The sequence below is a fragment of the Cannabis sativa genome, chromosome 1 (assembly GCF_029168945.1).
Source record: "Cannabis sativa cultivar Pink pepper isolate KNU-18-1 chromosome 1, ASM2916894v1, whole genome shotgun sequence".
NCBI lineage: Eukaryota > Viridiplantae > Streptophyta > Magnoliopsida > Rosales > Cannabaceae > Cannabis > Cannabis sativa.
Window position 1 is genome coordinate 41,478,379 of NC_083601.1, and position 18,282 is coordinate 41,496,660.

At 33.8% G+C, this 18,282-nt stretch overlaps 3 protein-coding genes across 3 annotated transcripts; 2 read left to right on the forward strand and 1 right to left on the reverse strand.

The window, feature by feature from the left end:
- Nucleotides 1–896: 896 nt before the first annotated feature.
- On the forward strand, nucleotides 897–7,114 carry LOC115706940 (beta-galactosidase 1). The gene is made up of 19 exons (XM_030634722.2): nucleotides 897–1,413; nucleotides 1,638–1,733; nucleotides 1,844–1,956; nucleotides 2,052–2,118; nucleotides 2,231–2,323; nucleotides 2,434–2,577; nucleotides 3,087–3,175; nucleotides 3,260–3,365; nucleotides 3,454–3,541; nucleotides 4,078–4,196; nucleotides 4,293–4,457; nucleotides 4,597–4,775; nucleotides 4,881–4,990; nucleotides 5,131–5,240; nucleotides 5,350–5,460; nucleotides 5,532–5,642; nucleotides 5,768–5,973; nucleotides 6,058–6,394; nucleotides 6,483–7,114. The coding sequence occupies exons 1-19, from the start codon at nucleotides 1,243–1,245 to the stop codon at nucleotides 6,591–6,593; spliced, it is 2,526 nt and encodes an 841-aa protein (XP_030490582.2). The 5' UTR covers nucleotides 897–1,242; the 3' UTR covers nucleotides 6,594–7,114.
- Nucleotides 7,115–9,248: 2,134 nt separating this feature from the next.
- LOC115707617 (uncharacterized) lies at nucleotides 9,249–12,554 on the forward strand. Its single transcript, XM_030635630.2, has 6 exons — nucleotides 9,249–10,072; nucleotides 11,015–11,067; nucleotides 11,373–11,460; nucleotides 11,552–11,650; nucleotides 11,751–11,878; nucleotides 11,974–12,554. Exons 1-6 carry the CDS (start codon nucleotides 9,380–9,382, stop codon nucleotides 12,008–12,010), a joined length of 1,098 nt encoding a protein of 365 aa, XP_030491490.2. The 5' UTR covers nucleotides 9,249–9,379; the 3' UTR covers nucleotides 12,011–12,554.
- Nucleotides 12,555–13,624: 1,070 nt separating this feature from the next.
- LOC115706943 (transmembrane 9 superfamily member 7) lies at nucleotides 13,625–17,596 on the reverse strand. The gene is made up of 7 exons (XM_030634723.2): nucleotides 17,323–17,596; nucleotides 16,226–16,390; nucleotides 16,015–16,124; nucleotides 15,734–15,842; nucleotides 15,547–15,659; nucleotides 15,294–15,444; nucleotides 13,625–15,163 (listed from the first exon to the last, which is right to left on the reverse strand). The coding sequence occupies exons 1-7, from the start codon at nucleotides 17,452–17,454 to the stop codon at nucleotides 14,006–14,008; spliced, it is 1,938 nt and encodes a 645-aa protein (XP_030490583.1). The 5' UTR covers nucleotides 17,455–17,596; the 3' UTR covers nucleotides 13,625–14,005.
- Nucleotides 17,597–18,282: the final 686 nt, after the last annotated feature.

An 18,282-nucleotide genomic window follows, 5' to 3' on the forward strand; every position in this document is an offset into this window, starting at 1 on the left:
GGGTCTTTACATTTTATATTAGTGTACCCATTTTCCTTTTAACATCATTTTCTTATTCTTTTGAATTTTATATGAAATATTAGTAATGCCCAGTTCCATCACTTTGTGTCTTTTATGTATATTATATTTATTAAATTAAAATAAATATTTGTGTCTTTTAACCACACTTTGTAGTAATATTTATCTAACTACTAATCATGTAAATGTAATCGTAATACTAGTACTAGTAGAAGTAGCGTGTTCCCCCTAATCTATTACTAGAGATGCAACACCCTCTAATTGACCAAACATGTTCTAACCATTAAATTAAATATAATAAATAAAATATAATTACAATTTTTTTCTTAAAAATTAAAAAAAAAAAACCAATTATACTTATGATTATGAGTTAAAAGAAAAAAGAAAAGCACAATTAAAACAACTTTTTACGCGCCATAGATACACGTGAACTGTACTGCCATAATAAAATCGAGAACAACTAAATTAATCGGTCAAAGATAAGAAACTGTGTAAAGCTTCGGCGCGTGGGGTGTGAAAATCCATAAGACAACATAAATATTAGGGCCGACTAAGTAGGAAGGAGCCGACCATATGGGGATTGAGTTAAGAATCTCTGTGTCTGAAAATTAAAAAAAATAAAAATAAAAAACGCTTTAATTTTAGCGAACACCCAAACAGAGCTTTATAGCAAATTTACTTTCGATAAAAATAATAAATTAATTTTATAATTTATTCCTCGTAAAATAAGGTAAAAGAAGAAGAGAGATTATTAATGAATAATAATTTATACAATTATATTGTTCTACTGGATTAGCTGAGTGACAGTTCAAGTGAGGCCAAAAAGTGGGGCCAGCTTTCACTTCAAAAACCTCCATTTTCCAGTGTTTAAAAGCAGCTGCAAAGCATATGCATTTTGGCAAAACACACATACATTAATTAAAGCTTCAAGCTTTCATACTTTGTTTGAATTAAAACACGCCATTTTTTCTTATCTCTCCACTCGAAACAAACAAAACAAAAGGGAGAAGAGTGAGGAAAAAAGTAAACTTCATTCTGGCAAGCAAAGACATGCCCAGCTGGGTTTTCTTGTCTCTCTCTCTGTTTGTACAACTAAAGAGGGCATAGAATAAAGTCACTCAAGAGAAATAAAAGAAAAAGAAAGAATATTTATCCAAAAAGGTCATTCATTTACTTTGGTGGAGCTCAAGTTAGAGGAGAGGGCAGGGGCTTTTGGTTCATGTCATGATGGGGTTGAAGCTAGCAATGTGGAATACTTTGCTTCTTGTGGTATTGTCCCTTTGGGCTTCTTCTGTTCAAGCCTCTGTTTCTTATGATTCTAAAGCTATTGTCGTTAATGGCCAGAGAAGGATCCTTATTTCTGGATCCATTCACTACCCCAGAAGTACTCCTGAGGTAATCCTCCAAATGTGCTTTATGGGTCTCTTTACTTTCCTTGTTTTTTTCTTTCTTTTCCTTACTTTGGTCATTTTTTTTCATCTGGGCACTTGTTTTCTCCTCCCCAAACTATTATTTGTGTCTGTGTATACATGTATTGTATTTATATAATTATTTACTTTTCTTTTCCTTTCCCTGAAAAGTCATAGTTTCTTGATATTGGTTCTTCTGGTTTGCTGCAGATGTGGCCAGATCTTATTCAAAAGGCCAAAGAAGGAGGTCTAGATGTGATTCAAACTTATGTTTTCTGGAATGGGCATGAACCTTCACAAGGCAAAGTAATGGATAAATGGCCACCTTTTGTGTTTTTGTGTGCTTAGATGATTCTGACCATGCATTCAGATTGTAATTTTTTTCCTTTTTTTTTTTGTGTTAATCTTTTTTGCAGTACTATTTTGAGGGAAATTATGATCTGGTTAAATTTGTCAAGCTGGTTCATCAAGCGGGCCTATATGTAAATCTTAGAATTGGTCCATATGTTTGTGCTGAATGGAATTTTGGGTAATGATGAAGTCATAACATTTCTATAAAAAGAAAGATTTTTTTGGAAGTTGCTGAAATGTGAAGCTAACCTTATAAAATTTTTATTCTCACAGAGGTTTTCCTGTCTGGTTGAAATACATTCCGGGTATTCGATTTAGAACAGATAATGGACCTTTCAAGGTATGGAATCTTTACTAGTTCTCCTTGATTTTTCACTTACTTTTTTTTTTTAATTATTATTATATATATTAATAATGTGCTGAATTTTAATTTTTGAATTTCAACAATGAAGTATCAAATGGAAAAATTCACAAGAAAGATTGTCAATATGATGAAAGCTGAAAGGCTGTATGCAACTCAAGGTGGTCCTATAATATTATCACAGGTAGTCTAAGTGTACTATTTTCTGGTCCTAGACTTCTCAAATAGTTAAGTTGTAAATTTGATGGATTAAATAGTAGACTTATGGAAAGATCTTTTTGATATATGTGACAGATTGAAAACGAATATGGTCCCATGGAATATGAACTTGGGGCTCCTGGTAAGGCATACTCTAACTGGGCTGCTCATATGGCTGTGGGACTAGGCACCGGTGTACCTTGGATCATGTGTAAGCAAGATGATGCCCCTGATCCTGTTGTAAGTATCTTCAACCTTTTATTAATCTTTTTACCTGCTGTTTTTTTCATGATATTATGTAACACAAAGTTGATGTTTCTTCTTTTGTTATGGTCCCTCACTCTTAGTGGGGTTGTTATTTAGTGATGTTTTGTTCCCATGTTGCTTAGGAAAGGAAATGAATGATTAGTCCTCATTGCACATGGCAGTATTTTCTCATCTCTCTCTCTCTCCACTGTTTGCTGCACTTTGTTATTTTTTTAATTCCTTTTGGCATCTGTGAGCTTTTGCACTAATAACATATTGACCATTTTTTATTTGATTTATTTGACTTTCCTTTTCAACTTAAATTTGATGGCATGCATTAATAAATTCAAAAGCTAAAAAATAACCTTTAGACACAAATTTAATAGTGTGTCTTATTTAGTTTAGTTTCACTATCATTACAATCATATTTTTCCATTCCCTTCTTGTTTGTATTTTCACAAATTTTGGATTGAAAACTTAATAGTGTTCTTGTCACTTGACAGATCAATGCCTGCAATGGATTCTACTGTGACTACTTTTCTCCAAACAAGGCTTATAAACCTAAAATGTGGACTGAAGCCTGGACTGGCTGGTAATTTCCAGGCTTGTTGCTTTCTTTGGGAATTATATTCTTAGTTTGGCTATATCAGTTATAACATTCCTTGTCTACCTGCAGGTATACAGAATTTGGTGGCGCAGTTCCATACCGACCAGCTGAAGACTTGGCCTTTGCAGTTGCTAGATTTATTCAAAAGGGGGGAGCATTCATCAATTATTACATGGTAGTCATCTTGTGTTTTGAATTGCCATCTAAAAGTAACACCTAATTGAAGTTAATTGCTAATTATTTGCTTGTTTTCATGGTTACAGTATCATGGAGGAACAAATTTTGGCCGAACCGCCGGTGGTCCTTTTATTGCTACTAGCTATGATTATGATGCACCTCTTGATGAATATGGTATGTGACTATATGTGCAAAAAATGTTTGATGTTAAAAAAATTTCCCCAACTACTTTTTCTTAGAGATAGTTAAGGTAGATGGATTATGAATAAGGTAGGTGACTACAGTTTAAAATTCTAGATTCTGTTGAGGTTGGTGAAGTAATAATTTTTTGATGTGGCACAAGTTGTCAACCATATTACAAAGTGGTGATGTGCTTTGTTTGACATATAGACGCTGAACTGGTACGACTTTGTGGTTTCTTATGACTTTCTCGTGGAGCCTTTTGATTTCTTATGTGAAAAGCACTTGAAATGGTATCATTTGAAAATGTTGAGGATGACTCTTTATCCCATCTTATGTGGGTCCATGCCCTTTGAATGATTGATCCCTGGTCATAACATAGTCTACACTTGTACTTGTACTTACATACATTACTTGTTACTTGGCTTTGCCTCCTCAGTGGTCTAGAAGATAAAATGTGTGCTTGGTTTATGAAAATATACACAATTAGTGTTTATATCTGATGTGTCTATACTGTTTTCTGTGTTCAGGACTATTGAGGGAACCTAAATGGGGTCATTTGAAAGATTTGCACAGAGCAATAAAACTGTGCGAACCAGCTTTAGTTTCTGCAGATCCTACTGTAACACCACTTGGAAATTATGCACAGGTTGGACTTAAGTTTTCTGACAAAATGATGTTCTATATACTATAAATATAGGTATGGAAGTAAAGCTTAAATCTTTAACTTGTTATAATATTACAGGCTCATGTATTTAAATCAAAATCCGGAGGATGTGCTGCATTCCTTGCAAACTACAACCCAAAATCATTTGTAAAAGTGTCCTTTGGGAATATGCATTACAATCTACCTCCATGGTCTATTAGCATTCTTCCCGATTGCAAAAACACAGTATATAACACCGCAAGGGTAAGAGAAAATTATTTTGTTCATTGAGTTAGATCATATTAATTGTGTTTCAGCACAATTCTATCCCCAGTCATTGTCATTAGTTGCATACATATTTGGCTACAGAAAAGGAAATTGACATTATTCTTTTCCAATTCAGGTTGGAGCTCAAAGTGCAACAATGAAGATGACCCGTGTTCCTATGCATGGAGGATTTTCTTGGCAAGCATACAATGAAGAGACCACCTCTTATAGTGATACATCGTTCACGGTTGTTGGCTTATTGGAGCAGATAAATACCACCAGAGATGCCTCTGATTATCTGTGGTACATGACAGAGTGAGTAACATAACTGATCTTTTTTCATTTCCTTTGACATATAGCCATAAATGTTTCTCTCAATTTGTGGCATTTTTCTCTTAATAATACCATTTGAATTTCCAGTATAAAGATTGATTCCAACGAAGGATTTTTGAGGAGTGGAAAATCCCCTGTACTAACAGTCTTGTCAGCTGGGCATGCATTGCATGTTTTTGTCAATGGTCAACTAGCAGGTAGGCTGCTTATTGTTGATTCTTTTGTGTTTATGAGCACACCAGGAAAACTTATTAGGCAGAATCGTTCTGGCGAGCACTTAGCCTAATCATTTTAGGATTTCTCTCCATGACATGCCAATTCTTATTACCTTTTTCAGGTACTTCGTATGGAAGCTTAGAATTCCCAAAACTTACATTCAGTAAAGGTGTGAACTTGAGAGCTGGAATCAACACAATTGCACTTTTAAGTATCGCCGTTGGTCTTCCGGTTTGTCCCTTTCTCCTTCTCTATCTCTCTCATATTCCCTTTACTGAGCACGCATTAATATGCACATGGATATTTGAATATGACATGTTTACCTATGATTTGGCTTCAGAATGTGGGTCCACACTTTGAGACATGGAATGCTGGCGTTCTTGGCCCTGTTACACTTAATGGTCTCAATGAGGGTAGGAGAGACTTGTCATGGCAGAAATGGTCTTACAAGGTTGGTTTCCCTTGACTTTCTCATAAATCCCCATAATGGTAGTGATTAATAAGTCTATGCTCTCTCTTCAGGTTGGTCTTAAAGGAGAAGCCTTGAGTCTTCATTCACTCACTGGGAGTTCCTCAGTTGATTGGATTCAAGGTTCTCTAGTAGCCCGAAAGCAGCCTTTGACATGGTTCAAAGTGAGTATCTGAATGTTCAACTTCAGTTCATTAGTTACTTATCCAAGGTTGTGTAAAGAAACTAATAGGCTCTTTTTGAGCCATAATCCAAATGGTGATTTCTGACATTCTCTTTTTTCTTTCAGACTAGTTTTGATGCTCCAAAAGGCTATGCACCATTAGCTTTGGATATGGGCAGCATGGGCAAAGGTCAAATATGGATTAATGGCCAAAGTCTTGGCCGCTACTGGCCTTCTTATACAGCATTAGGTAGCTGTGGTGGCTGCAACTATGCTGGAACATATCATGAGAAGAAATGCCTAAGTAACTGTGGGGAAGCTTCACAAAGATGGTAAGTGGATAACTAAAACTTTATTTGGGCTCTAATGCTTTGGTGGGAAGGTCACAAACTGACAAATATTGTTAATACTTTCAGGTATCATGTTCCTCATTCATGGCTTAAACCAACAGGCAATTTGTTGGTGGTATTCGAAGAGTGGGGTGGAGATCCCAATGGTATCTTTTTGGATAGAAGGGATGTAGACACTGTATGTGCTGATATCTATGAATGGCAGCCAACACTAATGAATTGGCATATGCAAGCCTCTGGTAATGTCAATAAACCTTTGAGGCCTAAAGCCCACTTGTCTTGTGGCGCCGGACAGAAGATTACAAAGATAAAGTTTGCTAGCTTTGGAACACCAGAAGGTGCTTGTGGAAGCTTTCATGAGGGAGCCTGTCATGCTCACAATTCATATGACGCCTTTGAAAGGGTATGTTATACTAGTGTAATTGATTTTTCTTTTATTGGTTTTTCTTGTTTTCCCATCAGCCGGCTTACATTGTTTGTTTTACCTGCAGCTTTGTGTTGGTCAGAACTCGTGCTCGGTTACTGTAGCACCAGAAATGTTTGGAGGTGATCCATGTCCTAGTGTAATGAAGAAACTCTCCGTGGAGGCCGTTTGCAGTTGATTCTAAACATCCGAAAGCAAAAGGTCTCTCTCACATTGTTTTTCGTTCACGTTCATGCTCGCATATAGCAATCTCAGTTAATTTTTGGGTACGTTTAATATTCTATACAAGTAAGTCAGCTGCAACCATTCATTGGCTTTCTCCTTGGTGAAGTTGTACAAAACAAAAATACAACACACCACATGGTTGAATGCCTAAAGAGCTCTTCAAGATGATTGTGATTAAGCAATATGTACATAACTAGCTCTCGTTTCAATTGGTTCCCTGCATGTTATACAATGATGGGGAAGAGAATTGTGGGGTCAGTTTGCACATTGAGATGACACTTATGGGAGTCCATGTGCACATTTTTTTTTTCTAGTTTAATTTGATGATATGGAAGCTTCTGGCTTCCAGTAGTAAGTTTAAGGTTAAGGTTTCTCTTCTTTATTTTGTGTAACTTGTTGGGAGCAATTGTTTCATTGCTTGTTCTTGTAGAAATGTTTCAAATTTTAATGAGAAAATTTCAAGTTTATTATCAATTCTTATTATGGTGCTATTGGTTTTGCAAGGGTTGACTAGATAATTTTGGGAAAAGTCTCATTTATCAGTAACAAAAGGAAAAAAAAAAGTTAAGATCTTTTGAAGACTTTTCCAGTTCTTAAAAATAAAGTAATTGAAGTCTAATATTCCAACTGCTGAAATGACTGTACAATGTTTTTTACTGGTTTAGACCTCCTGAAAACTGGGGTAAGCTTTGTTCTTGTTAAAGGTGTAATGATTTAAAGGCATTGTTTCCCTGCAATTTCCTCACAGTACAGCTTAAATCAATGTGTAAAACTAGAAATAATAAATACACTTTTGTAACCTAATTGAAAATAGGGGCCATGGTTTCTGGATTAAAAGAAAAAATGTTTTTGCTTATTTTAGTTAGAATCTGAATCAAGTGGGTGGAAAATAAGAGTCATAATTTATCATTAATTATCATGAACAACTGAATCCTTGGAGCTTTATTAAAGAAAGAAAAAAAGTGTTAATTTAATCTGAACTTTGGTTTTCCCATTAAGAACCATGCTCTGTTCTGACCATGTGCACAAAAATCACTGCTCTAAATCTATCATTGGATTCGTTAGGATTTATTTATATATATTTTGTAGACTTCTAGCATTTAAAGCTTAACAAGAGTAGAGTTGCTAATTTAAAGTTCAATATTTTATTATTACATTCTTTAATTTAGATGTCATGAATTTCTGAATTTTATTTTAGTATCTAATATTTATTTAATTTTCTGTCGTTTATTAGTAGCCTATGATGTATTATTGGATGGATAAGTTATATTTTATGCGTTTTTTAGTTTTCTCACCCCAAAATGTGGTTTGAAAGCTTTTGTCAGTGACCAACTACATTAGATACTATGTCTATTACTATATTTGAAATGTACTTTTAGAAAATTTGGTATCCACAAAATAAATAAGTAAATGAATAAGTTTGTGTGGATGATGACATTTTGTTTGACTGGAGTATGGATTCTTAAAGCGGTTTGATTCAGCAACACTCGTTTTGATATTCTTCTTGAGAATCAGTAAGTTGTCAAATGGACCAAACCACCTTTTGAGGTGGTGAAAATCAATCGTGATGCTGGTTTGAGTTTTGAGTTGGGTAAATCCAAGATTGAGGCAGTATTTCGTGATGATTTTGGTCTCGTAATAGCTTCTAGTACTTGCGCTTGGAATGGTTGTTTCTCTCCTTATGTTGCCGAGGCGTTAGGTATCTACTCTGTGTCCTACTTGGCTATCAAATGGTGATTTTAGAGTCTGATTGTCTTACTGTTATTAATGTTATTTATCACAGTAAAATTGATCAGTCTTATCTAAGTTGTATTATTAGAGATATCATTCTTTATTGTCAATATTTTAATCATATCTCTTTTTTGTACTATCCTAGAATTGTTAACAGTGTGGCTCACACTTTGAAAAGTTAGTTTTGTTTCTGATTGATAATTATATTTGGTGGCTCGATCGCTCTAATTGTATTGTTTTTGCTTTATAGATAGACTTAATGATTCATGTTATTGTTTGACACTTTTTTTCTCTTGAGGTTTCTCCTACTGAATTTACTTTTGAAGTTTTAATGAAGCTGTTTTTTTTTAAAACTACATTATGATAATAAGAACTAAAAGAAAACCTACGAATTATAATGTTTTTTTTTTTTTTTGAAATGTACAAATTATAATGTTTGAAGAATTCTTACTCTGTGGCACATTCAAATTCAAGAGTACCTCATTATACGGCACGGCATTAAAGTAGGGGACAAATCACAATAACACAAATATGGTAGCCGTACACATCTGAGTTTGGAACAAATTTTACACCATTTAATTTTCTCTTTCTCAACAATTGAAAACTATATGTCAGTTATAAAAAGAAAATGAAAACAATGTCAAATATCAGTAGAGAAGAATAATAATTAAACTAGTAAGTTGACCTGTTTCATTTTTTGCCCACGTAATCTATACTTAAATAAAATATTCAATAAATAAAAGTATAAAGTTAGTAAAGTGTCACACTTATACATAATCTTTCATTTAAATCCAATTATAAAGACACACGTATTAATATTATATGAAATTAGAAGCTTTTAAAATTTGAAAGCAAAGTAGTGTAGTGAGTACAAAGAAGGGAACATAATTTCTCACATAGCTTCAAACTCACTATCAAACCCAAAGCCCTTTGTATTTCTAAATACTAAATAGTAATATAAATCAAAAGATATTAAACAAAGAAAGAAAGAAAATTTCTGTAAACTAAATGACGCGTTTCAATGGCGGCTACATGTTCATATATATATCCAATCTTTTCTCTAGTTTTCCAATAACGAAACTCCATCAACCCCAGAAAATATCTCATACACTCATGTTCGCGTTTTGCTTCTTCGTCTTCTTATCATCTTTCTCTGTCTTCCTTTTCTCTTTCTCTGTCTACAAATGGTTAAGGAAAACAGAGCAAGCCCAGAAGAAACCGAACCAGACTGACCCTTTACGATATGAAGCTTCCTTGTCTGAGACTAATGGTGAAACTCATCAAACTCCTGAAGATAAGTCGGCCCATTTGACCCATTCGACTCGTTCACTTCTTCTTGAGATTTTACCCTCCGATTCCCCGAAATGGGAGAGCTTGTTTGAGAATGAAAAGCGTTGTGACCCGGCTACTGACGGGTCGGGTTTTGATGGGGAGAAGGGTAGATTGGTTGGAGATCAGAGAGGGAAGAAGAAGAAAAAGAGGAGCAAGAAGAAAAGTTCGAATTCGAAAGGCGAAGATAATGGTGAAGAAGATGGTTCTCATTTAGAGAAAAGCGATTTGGGTTCGGGTTATCGGGAGAAACCTGATTTGGTTTGTTTGTACCCGTTTACATCGTCGAGTAGTGTTACACAGAGGAAGATCAAACAACAATATGATGAACTTATGAAGTGTCACCAATCCAAGGGATTGACACTGGCTCAGGTGCTTGCTTCTTCTTTTTCTTCTTCTTCCAAAATGTCATGCTTTTCTTTTACATTCATATCCCTTGATGTGCAAAATGTTGGTATATTTTTTGTTTTATTTAGTCTTAAATCTTCGTTTAGACAAAAGATTTTGTATTCTACGTTTTCTTTGATAATGGTTGTGGGTTTTACACATTTGATATACATCCTAACGTGTCTTGAAAATATTCATCTTTAACTATGACCATTTATGTTAAAACACCTGAGAAAGAAGAAGTAAATATATGAGATTGATCATTATTATATTTTAGCCATTTGCTAATGTTATGATGATAGCATTTTACTATTTGGAAAAAATTTGAGGTGGGCATAATCAAGAGTCTTCATTGGTTTCAGTATTATTCTTGCTACTGTGGGAACTTCTAGAGTCTCTTACCTCCTAGAGATTATAAGATTTAAGTAAGGAACTGATGTAGAACCTATGATTAGCAAGCTTAATTATAGAAATGTACTTGAAATGTTAGGCTAAACTTGAGAAAAGTAATATGAAAGTCTTTAAGGCATTTTGCTTCTTGGGCAACATTGGACTGGATAAAATTTAAGGTGTTCTTGTCATTCTTGGATAACAGATGAGATTTTTGATTTTCTAACTCTTCATGCTTAATTTTATCACCAGTAAACCATGCAATGAAGAGCCATCTATTTGTTATAGGACTTTGGAAATAAGTTTTTTTTTTACAAAATTTTAAGTTATGTTGTTTCAAAAAATAAGTCTGGTATATTATCTATAGTAACATGGAATGAAAGATATAATCTTTGGAGGATAGTAATCATTTCACTATCCTATTATGAATTTATGGTTATGTTTAGACAGTACATATGGTCATTTTCTACGGTGACTTAGTTCTTGGGGGTTCGCATATAATGTTTTTTTAATCCTCAGTGTTTCAACATAATGCAGATAGGAGATTTTGCTAATTGTTTGGTGGAAGCTAAAAATGAGATGCAGCACAAGTATGTCGTGATGCTACTTTTAAAGAAGCTTTGTGGTTTTTTTTGTTTAACCTGATTTATCAATTTTTATGTAAACTACACATACCATTATTCTATTCATTGCCAAATTCATCCACATATTTTATATCACCAATACAAATTCATTATTTTCTACTGAGTCGTGTTAATTTCGCTCATTTGCAACTCTTAAAACTTATTTCTTTTGAAACTCATTATTCTGGAACTTCATACAAATCAAACCTTTTCCCCTTTAATTTCCTAATGTGACTTCTAAAGTTCTAACTTAATGTCATTTTCTATGGAAGGGCTGATCTCATCCAGCGTAAATTCACTATTACAAAGGCTTTACTATGCAAAGCAGACCGATCATCCTTTGATCGTCTTCGTCAGCAGGTACATGTAACAACTGTTTTGAATTTGGTCCTTAAGAAATGTTCTTGTATATCTTGTTTCACAATAAGAAGTTTATGCTATTACATTTCAGATATATAAATTAGAATTAGAGCAAAAGAGACTGGAAGAGGATGCATTCGTTTACAATTGGCTCCAACAACAGCTCAAACTTTCACCGGCATACAAGAAGGTATTATTTTCATTCTTGTTGATAGAGTATCATAACATGTGGTTTTCTGTATAGCATGTTATATATGCATTTAACCTTCTCTTTTGTATTCGCATTACAGATGCTGGAAATCGGTGCTCGCATGGAGCTAAAAGCAAAATCCGAAGAGTTGATAGAAACAGCAGATGCGGAATACTCTGACATTTCTTTTGAAGAGTTACTAGCACAAGAAAAGAAAGATTCATTTTGGTTAGTTATTGATTGTTTGTAACTTATTTATTTCTCATCCCTTATCTTTTCTATGAGCATGGATTACTAATTGCTGCACATTACTTGCATTGCAGGCAGAGGAATGGGAAATTGAGAGCTTGCTCAAACTAATGAGTGTGACTAGCTAACTGTAGTTATGGGGTCTTTCAGTTCAGCTCAGTTCAGCAGCATGTATATCCTACACCCGAAGACATAGTTCTTTGAACTGCCTGTTGTTCCTTGAACCGCGGGGCAATGAAAACGAATTCCAATTTTTTATTTTCTTGGTAGGTTTTTCTCCCAATGAAGCCGGTTTAAGCCAAAAGCAGCGTACCCAGTTTTCTGAATTTAGGCATTTTCTACTAATGGGCAACATTTTCTGAGTTTATTGAAGTCTAAAATGTGCTCTCCATACCTGATCCTGAGCTGGGTTCTCTTTTTGAGGTTTTGAGCCTTTGAGGGGTACCTATTTGCATAAACCAAAGCTTTATTGAATTAAAGTTTCAAATGCATGGTGCAATGTCTGTGCAATAGATTTTCTTCTTCTTATTCTTCTTCCATATAATATACATTCTCTATACATGTATGATTGAGTGATATGGATTACAATTACATTTACGGACTTCAAGTGATAATGCATCGAAGGCACTGAGGAATGTGCTTTTGAGTTTTGGGATAGCAAATAGTTTAAAAAGTACGTTGCTTTGCTGTTATTGTATGCTATTTGTTTTGGTAGCTTTATTTTAGAGAAATGCTTAGGGAACCATGGTGATTTGTGTTTAGTACCTTTTTGAGGTATAATATTGTTTAGTGCAACTCAATATCGAGTTCTACTTATTTTACTTAATTAAATATTATAAAAAATCACTATACTATAGGTGCTAGAGGCACCAGATAGCAATGTTCTTTGTTTCATTATTATTATATAAGTTTTAAATGAAGACATCGATTACTTGAAAGAAAAGGAGATTTAATTGAGAAATATGACTCCAATTCAATTCATCCTATCCTGTTTGTTCTCATTTTGCAAGGAAAAAACAACAATAACCATAGACAGAGACCCAGCGAGTTAGACGATGACGATGAGCAACTTGCATGTTTTTGGAAAGCTATAATTGAATGTAATTCTAAGTTGTTGTGTAATTGGTTGCTTTATATTATATGCAATATGAACTAAATTAAAATAGTGTATTACCCTTTGTGTACTTGAATTATATGCCGATACATTACAAAAAATATATTATATACACACCGATCAATCTATTTATTAGGCCATCTACATAGACTACATTAAAAGCCAATATAATATTTATTTATTTTTTGTGCAAAGGGTTTCACTTACTGACGAGCAACAACAATGGCAATAGCATTATTGATACCCTTATTATAGAAAATAAAAATAAACAAGATTTGGAAAATGGACAACTTCTTGGTTACCAATTTTTCCTAGTCTTATATTAATGAGAATATGAGATAACCAAGCAAAAATTAATTGTAGTATTTTTGTTAAAAAAAAAAAACAAAAGAACTCTGATTTATTTTTGTTTCAACTAGTTTAAAACATGCTTACAAAAGTAAAGTGTTATCTAGTATCTACAGTTGGGCAGAGGAATGGGTATTAGCTACTCCTTTTGATGCTGGCGTTGTTTGAATTTTGTTCTCATTTACTCTTAAGTAGCGTTTGGTTAAACAATTGGTAGTTGATTTCATTCAAGTAAAAAAAAACGTAAACTAAGCACCCGTTCATTTTCAAATAAAACTGCTTCCAATTAAATAAAGAAATGATCAAAATAGCTACTAAAAAAGTTCAGAGACTCGGATACAAAGATTATGTTGAAAAAACAAGACATCTAAGATCATTGTTTTTGAGCATCTTCTTACTTGTTGTACAAATACTACCTTACCTTTACTAAGTACAGTTCAAAACCATCTAATAATTGTAGACAACAAAACAAGCAAAAGCCCTATGCTACCATCACAATAGAAACGTTTCAGAGACTTGGAAAATTTTCCTATCATCTTCTTTATGAGGAGAAAGCTAATTAACAAACTTCTCACTTCAAATCTTTCCTTCTTTCAGCTTTCTCATGTATGTCTAGAGAACTCGGTCTTCACGTAATGCATTTTTCAATCAATCTTCACAGAGGAGTAGATCTTCCGAACAAACCAGAAGCAAGCGTAGAAGCCGATAGTTCCGGTGAGGACAAAGAAGGCGTACGAAACAATGATCATGTACCCAAAGTACAAAACACCTGAAACAAACTTTGTTATTTCCAACTTGGTAAAGAAGTAGAATACCGAGTAGAGGAAAAGGTACAGAGCAGAGGAACCAGCAGTTAAGTATGCTCTCCACCACCAATGGTAATCTTCACTGCACAACTGGAAGTAGCAGAGAACGATTGTTATCTCTGCACAAGTGATCAAGAGGATAACAAACACGATAAACAGGAAACCGAAGATGTAATAGAACTGATTCAACCATATTGATGTCAAGATAAAGAACAGCTCAATAAAAACAGCTCCAAATGGAAGAATGCCTCCAATAAGTATAGAGAAAACTGGCTGCATGTACCATGCCTGCTCTGGTATCTGTCTAGGAATTTTGTTCGTCTTCACGGGGTCTTCAATAGCTGGCTTCTTGAAACCCAGATAACTACCCACAAATACCAGGGGAACTGATATTCCAAACCATAAGCAGACAAGTGCAAACATTGTGCCGAAGGGCACTGCACCAGATGATTGTTCCCCCCAAATCAGTGCGTTAAGCACAAAGAATACGGCAAAAAGTATACCAGGAAACATAAATGCAGTTTTTAAAGTATTCCTCTTCCATTCTGTGCCTTTGAACATCTTGTACAATCTTGCAGAAGAATAACCAGCAAATAAGCCCATGAAAACCCACAAGAGAACCATGGCGGTCATCAGACCACCTCGGTTGGAAGGAGACAAGAAGCCCAGCAAAGCAAATATATTTGTTACAAGTGTCATCGCAAAGATCTGAACCCCTGTGCCAACATAAACACAGAGTAAGCTAGAATTGACTGGTGCCCTAAAAGCGTCTCCATGAACAAGTTTCCATCCAGTTTCTTCCTGAGCCTCATCTTGGGTTTCTAACTGATTGTAGTTGGAAATATCTTTGTACAAAGTTCTCATCATGATCATAGCCACCATACCAGAAAGGAAGAGGACAATCATTAGGGAGTTTATAATAGAAAACCAGTGGATCTGATCATCATTCATGAGGAGGTATGTGTCCCAACGAGATGCCCACTTGATATCACTTTCCTTTCAGAGAGGGAAAGAGAATATGAGTATATAGAAGCATATAGCTTGGACATAAACAGGTAAACTAATAGCCAAAAATCTATTCGGCAGAAAAGAAAGAAACTAATAAAAACACTTAATTAGGACGTACCATAAAGGAAACATCATATGTGAATATAACTTCCTTATCAGCGTCAACCTCTTGTGGAACAGTGCTACCAGGCAGTAAATTTTTCGTGTCTTTATTGCACGTAACCAACTGAGGATTCTTTTCATTCCACTCCTTATATTCATGATTAATACTGTATACAGAAGTTGGATGAGACTACCCTCCCAAAAAAAACAGTACGTATAACAAAGTAGTCATTCAACGACAAAAAGAAATCAGGCTAGCTCTACAATACCTGTTTGGAGTAACCTCGAACCCAACAATTCTGGCATTGTCTGTCTCGGGATCTTTGTGATACATGACTCGGAAGCTCAAGTGGTTATTAATGAAATATTTCTCTTCTTTACTCTGTAAAACAAATAAAATGTCATCCTATTGACCACTCAACACTCCTAGAGTACAAATTATAATGTGAAGCATACCCCAGCATAATTTCCTTTGAACCCCACACGGAAACCGTGTTCATAAGTTTTTGACTGACTTCCATCCATCCTTTTCCTAAGAACAGCAACCGGGAGATTATCCAAAATCCTGTAAGTTGAAACCAGTGCAGTCAGTTTAATTGGATAAAGATTATACAAGAAAAGACTTTTTTTCTTCCTTTTTATTAAAAAAAAGGAGGGAAGGACATTTTTTTCAGTAGAATCTCAGGACTACAAATCAATAACTTTTTGCTTAATATAGAATTGCAATAATTACTTACATGTTTGCTCGATATTCATCATCAATTTTTTCCTTGAAATTTTTGGCAGCTTCGGCATCAAGCTTTGTTTTACAAGCCACTGTACATGATTTTTCCTCCCTCATTTTAAACTGGCAGAGCATTGATCAAAGTAAATTAACAAAAATAAAAGCATACAAGAATTGAAAATCTGTGAGACAAGGAAAAAAATGACGGATACTATGAAACTCACAATGTAAACAGAATTCTCAATGCGGTCACCTCGAAGCACCTCCCCAAGATTTTCTGCACTGTTCAAAATCTTCTTGGGCTTACAATATTTTAAGTAGTAGAAGTCATAAGGGAGTTGTGTCTTTGTAGACGACAATTTGTTCACTTTGACAGGTAACTCGTCACCCTATCCAGGAAGAAAACAATAACAGCCAAAGATAAGTAAATCATCAAAAAGACTATGAAGTTGGTATTACTTAATTTGAACAGCAAAATAAGAACACAAAGAAACATCTCCAATATATTAGACATAAAAATGACAAATTTTATTGTAGAAATTGCTTCATTTTAAACACCATGTCCAGTAATCTAAACTTACACAATGTGAACACCATTGTGAACCTTTATAAATTGCGAGAAATCGAACAAAAAACATAATGACTGACAAAATAAACTCTACAAGAAGATCTTCAAAAAAAAAAAAGAAACCTTTCTTTGCTCAACCTTATCTTTCAAAATTCTTATGCACATTGTCAAATACATAGCATTATCTGCAATTTTAACATAATTTCTAAACTTCAATAACAGTGACACATCTATAAACTTTTCCTTGTATCTCAAATAATGAATTCTCTCTTGATTTCAAAACTCACTCGTGTTGCCTCGTACTCACATTTCTAAACAGATTATCGTCTCTATCCATTATATTACAGAAATTAAAAAGAAAATGTTAGACTAGCACAAAAGAAGTAAATTAGGCCATAGAAACAATAAGCCACCTAAGGATCCACAAATCACAAACATAGAACGAAGAAAAATGATTAGTAACTCAAATTCTTCACAATCTTAAAAATCATGAAAAAATAATCTTTAAAAACTCGATGACGCCCCCTAACTGCAGAGAAAAACCCGCATCCCTTTAAACCCTAAAACCTCAACATAGATCGGAATTGAACCAGAACAGATCAAAGAAAAAAAAAAGGATAGATCCAACCTAGGTTTACTGGAAATAAATAAACAGATAAATTTCGATAAAGAATATTAAATCTAAAGAGAACTAGAGAGAGATAGAGTTAGGAAATGGAATAAGAATTAATAGTATAGAGAGAAGAAGAGTACGGATTGGAAATCGCGAGGAGCAACACCAGGAAGGTAAAAGGAATGAACAGAGGAAATGCTGAAGAGAGCAAAGAGCAACAGCATGGCCATGGCTGTACGAGTGGAGATCCTACCCATCATCTTCTTCTTCATCGAAGCAAGAGTGTGTGAAGAGAGCCCTGCTGTTATAGAGAAAGATATAGCCTAAATTTTGCTGTCGCCCCAAGCAACTTTTTCCCCTTTTTTCAGTAGATTTTTTGAAGGTCTTTTTTTAAGGAATTTAATAATATTTCCCAATATAAATTTAAGGGAAATTTTATTTACACCCCCAAAAATTTCTAAGTACACCCCATTTTAATAATTTTTATTTAATATAAAATTTATATTTTTAATTTTACTAAGTATTTTTAACTTTTTTCTTTCAATTTATATTCTTAAAATATATACCTATCAAACAAAATTAAATTACATTTTAAAAATTATGACAAAAAAATTAAAAATAAAAAATTATATGAAATTTTCTTAGAAAAAATAAAAAAAAATATACATGAGTTAGAAAAAATTATAAAATTAAAATCAAAATAAGTATTGAAATTAACATAAAATAATGTGAGAAAAAAATTTAAAAAAAATATTAAGAGTAATTTTTAAAAATTATTTAAGTTTATTTTTTTTTTAATAATGGGGTGTATTTATAATTTTATGGGGTGCAAATATAACTCCCCTAAATTTAATTTATTTGATTTATATTTTTTTTTTTTATCTGAATGTTGAAGGTTTTTTTTTTACGATCCTGTATTTTTTTTTTAACCCTTAGATCCTGTATTTATGTACAGAATATTATCAAAATTCTGCAATTAATCGATTCTCTATTTTGTGATATTCCACTTGCATTTAATTTTTTTCAATTCTAACCCGGCTTCTAAAAAATTGTCTCGTTTTTGTATTAACGCACTTTAACTTGTTCTTGTTATTATTAAT

Bases quoted from the DNA above. Each gene is read 5' to 3' on its own strand.
- LOC115706940 (XM_030634722.2), top strand. From the start codon at position 1,243: ATGATGGGGTTGAAGCTAGCAATGTGGAATACTTTGCTTCTTGTGGTA. The intron at 3,366-3,453 runs GTAGTCATCTTG...TCATGGTTACAG, and splicing joins CATTCATCAATTATTACATG to TATCATGGAGGAACAAATTT. The intron at 5,241-5,349 runs GTTTGTCCCTTT...ATTTGGCTTCAG, and splicing joins GTATCGCCGTTGGTCTTCCG to AATGTGGGTCCACACTTTGA.
- LOC115707617 (XM_030635630.2), top strand. From the start codon at position 9,380: ATGACGCGTTTCAATGGCGGCTACATGTTCATATATATATCCAATCTT. The intron at 11,461-11,551 runs GTACATGTAACA...ATTACATTTCAG, and splicing joins TTGATCGTCTTCGTCAGCAG to ATATATAAATTAGAATTAGA. The intron at 11,879-11,973 runs GTTAGTTATTGA...CTTGCATTGCAG, and splicing joins GAAAAGAAAGATTCATTTTG to GCAGAGGAATGGGAAATTGA.
- LOC115706943 (XM_030634723.2), bottom strand. From the start codon at position 17,454: ATGAAGAAGAAGATGATGGGTAGGATCTCCACTCGTACAGCCATGGCC. The intron at 15,660-15,733 runs GTATGCTTCACA...TTTGTTTTACAG, and splicing joins TCAAAGGAAATTATGCTGGG to AGTAAAGAAGAGAAATATTT. The intron at 15,164-15,293 runs GTACGTCCTAAT...CCTCTCTGAAAG, and splicing joins CATATGATGTTTCCTTTATG to GAAAGTGATATCAAGTGGGC.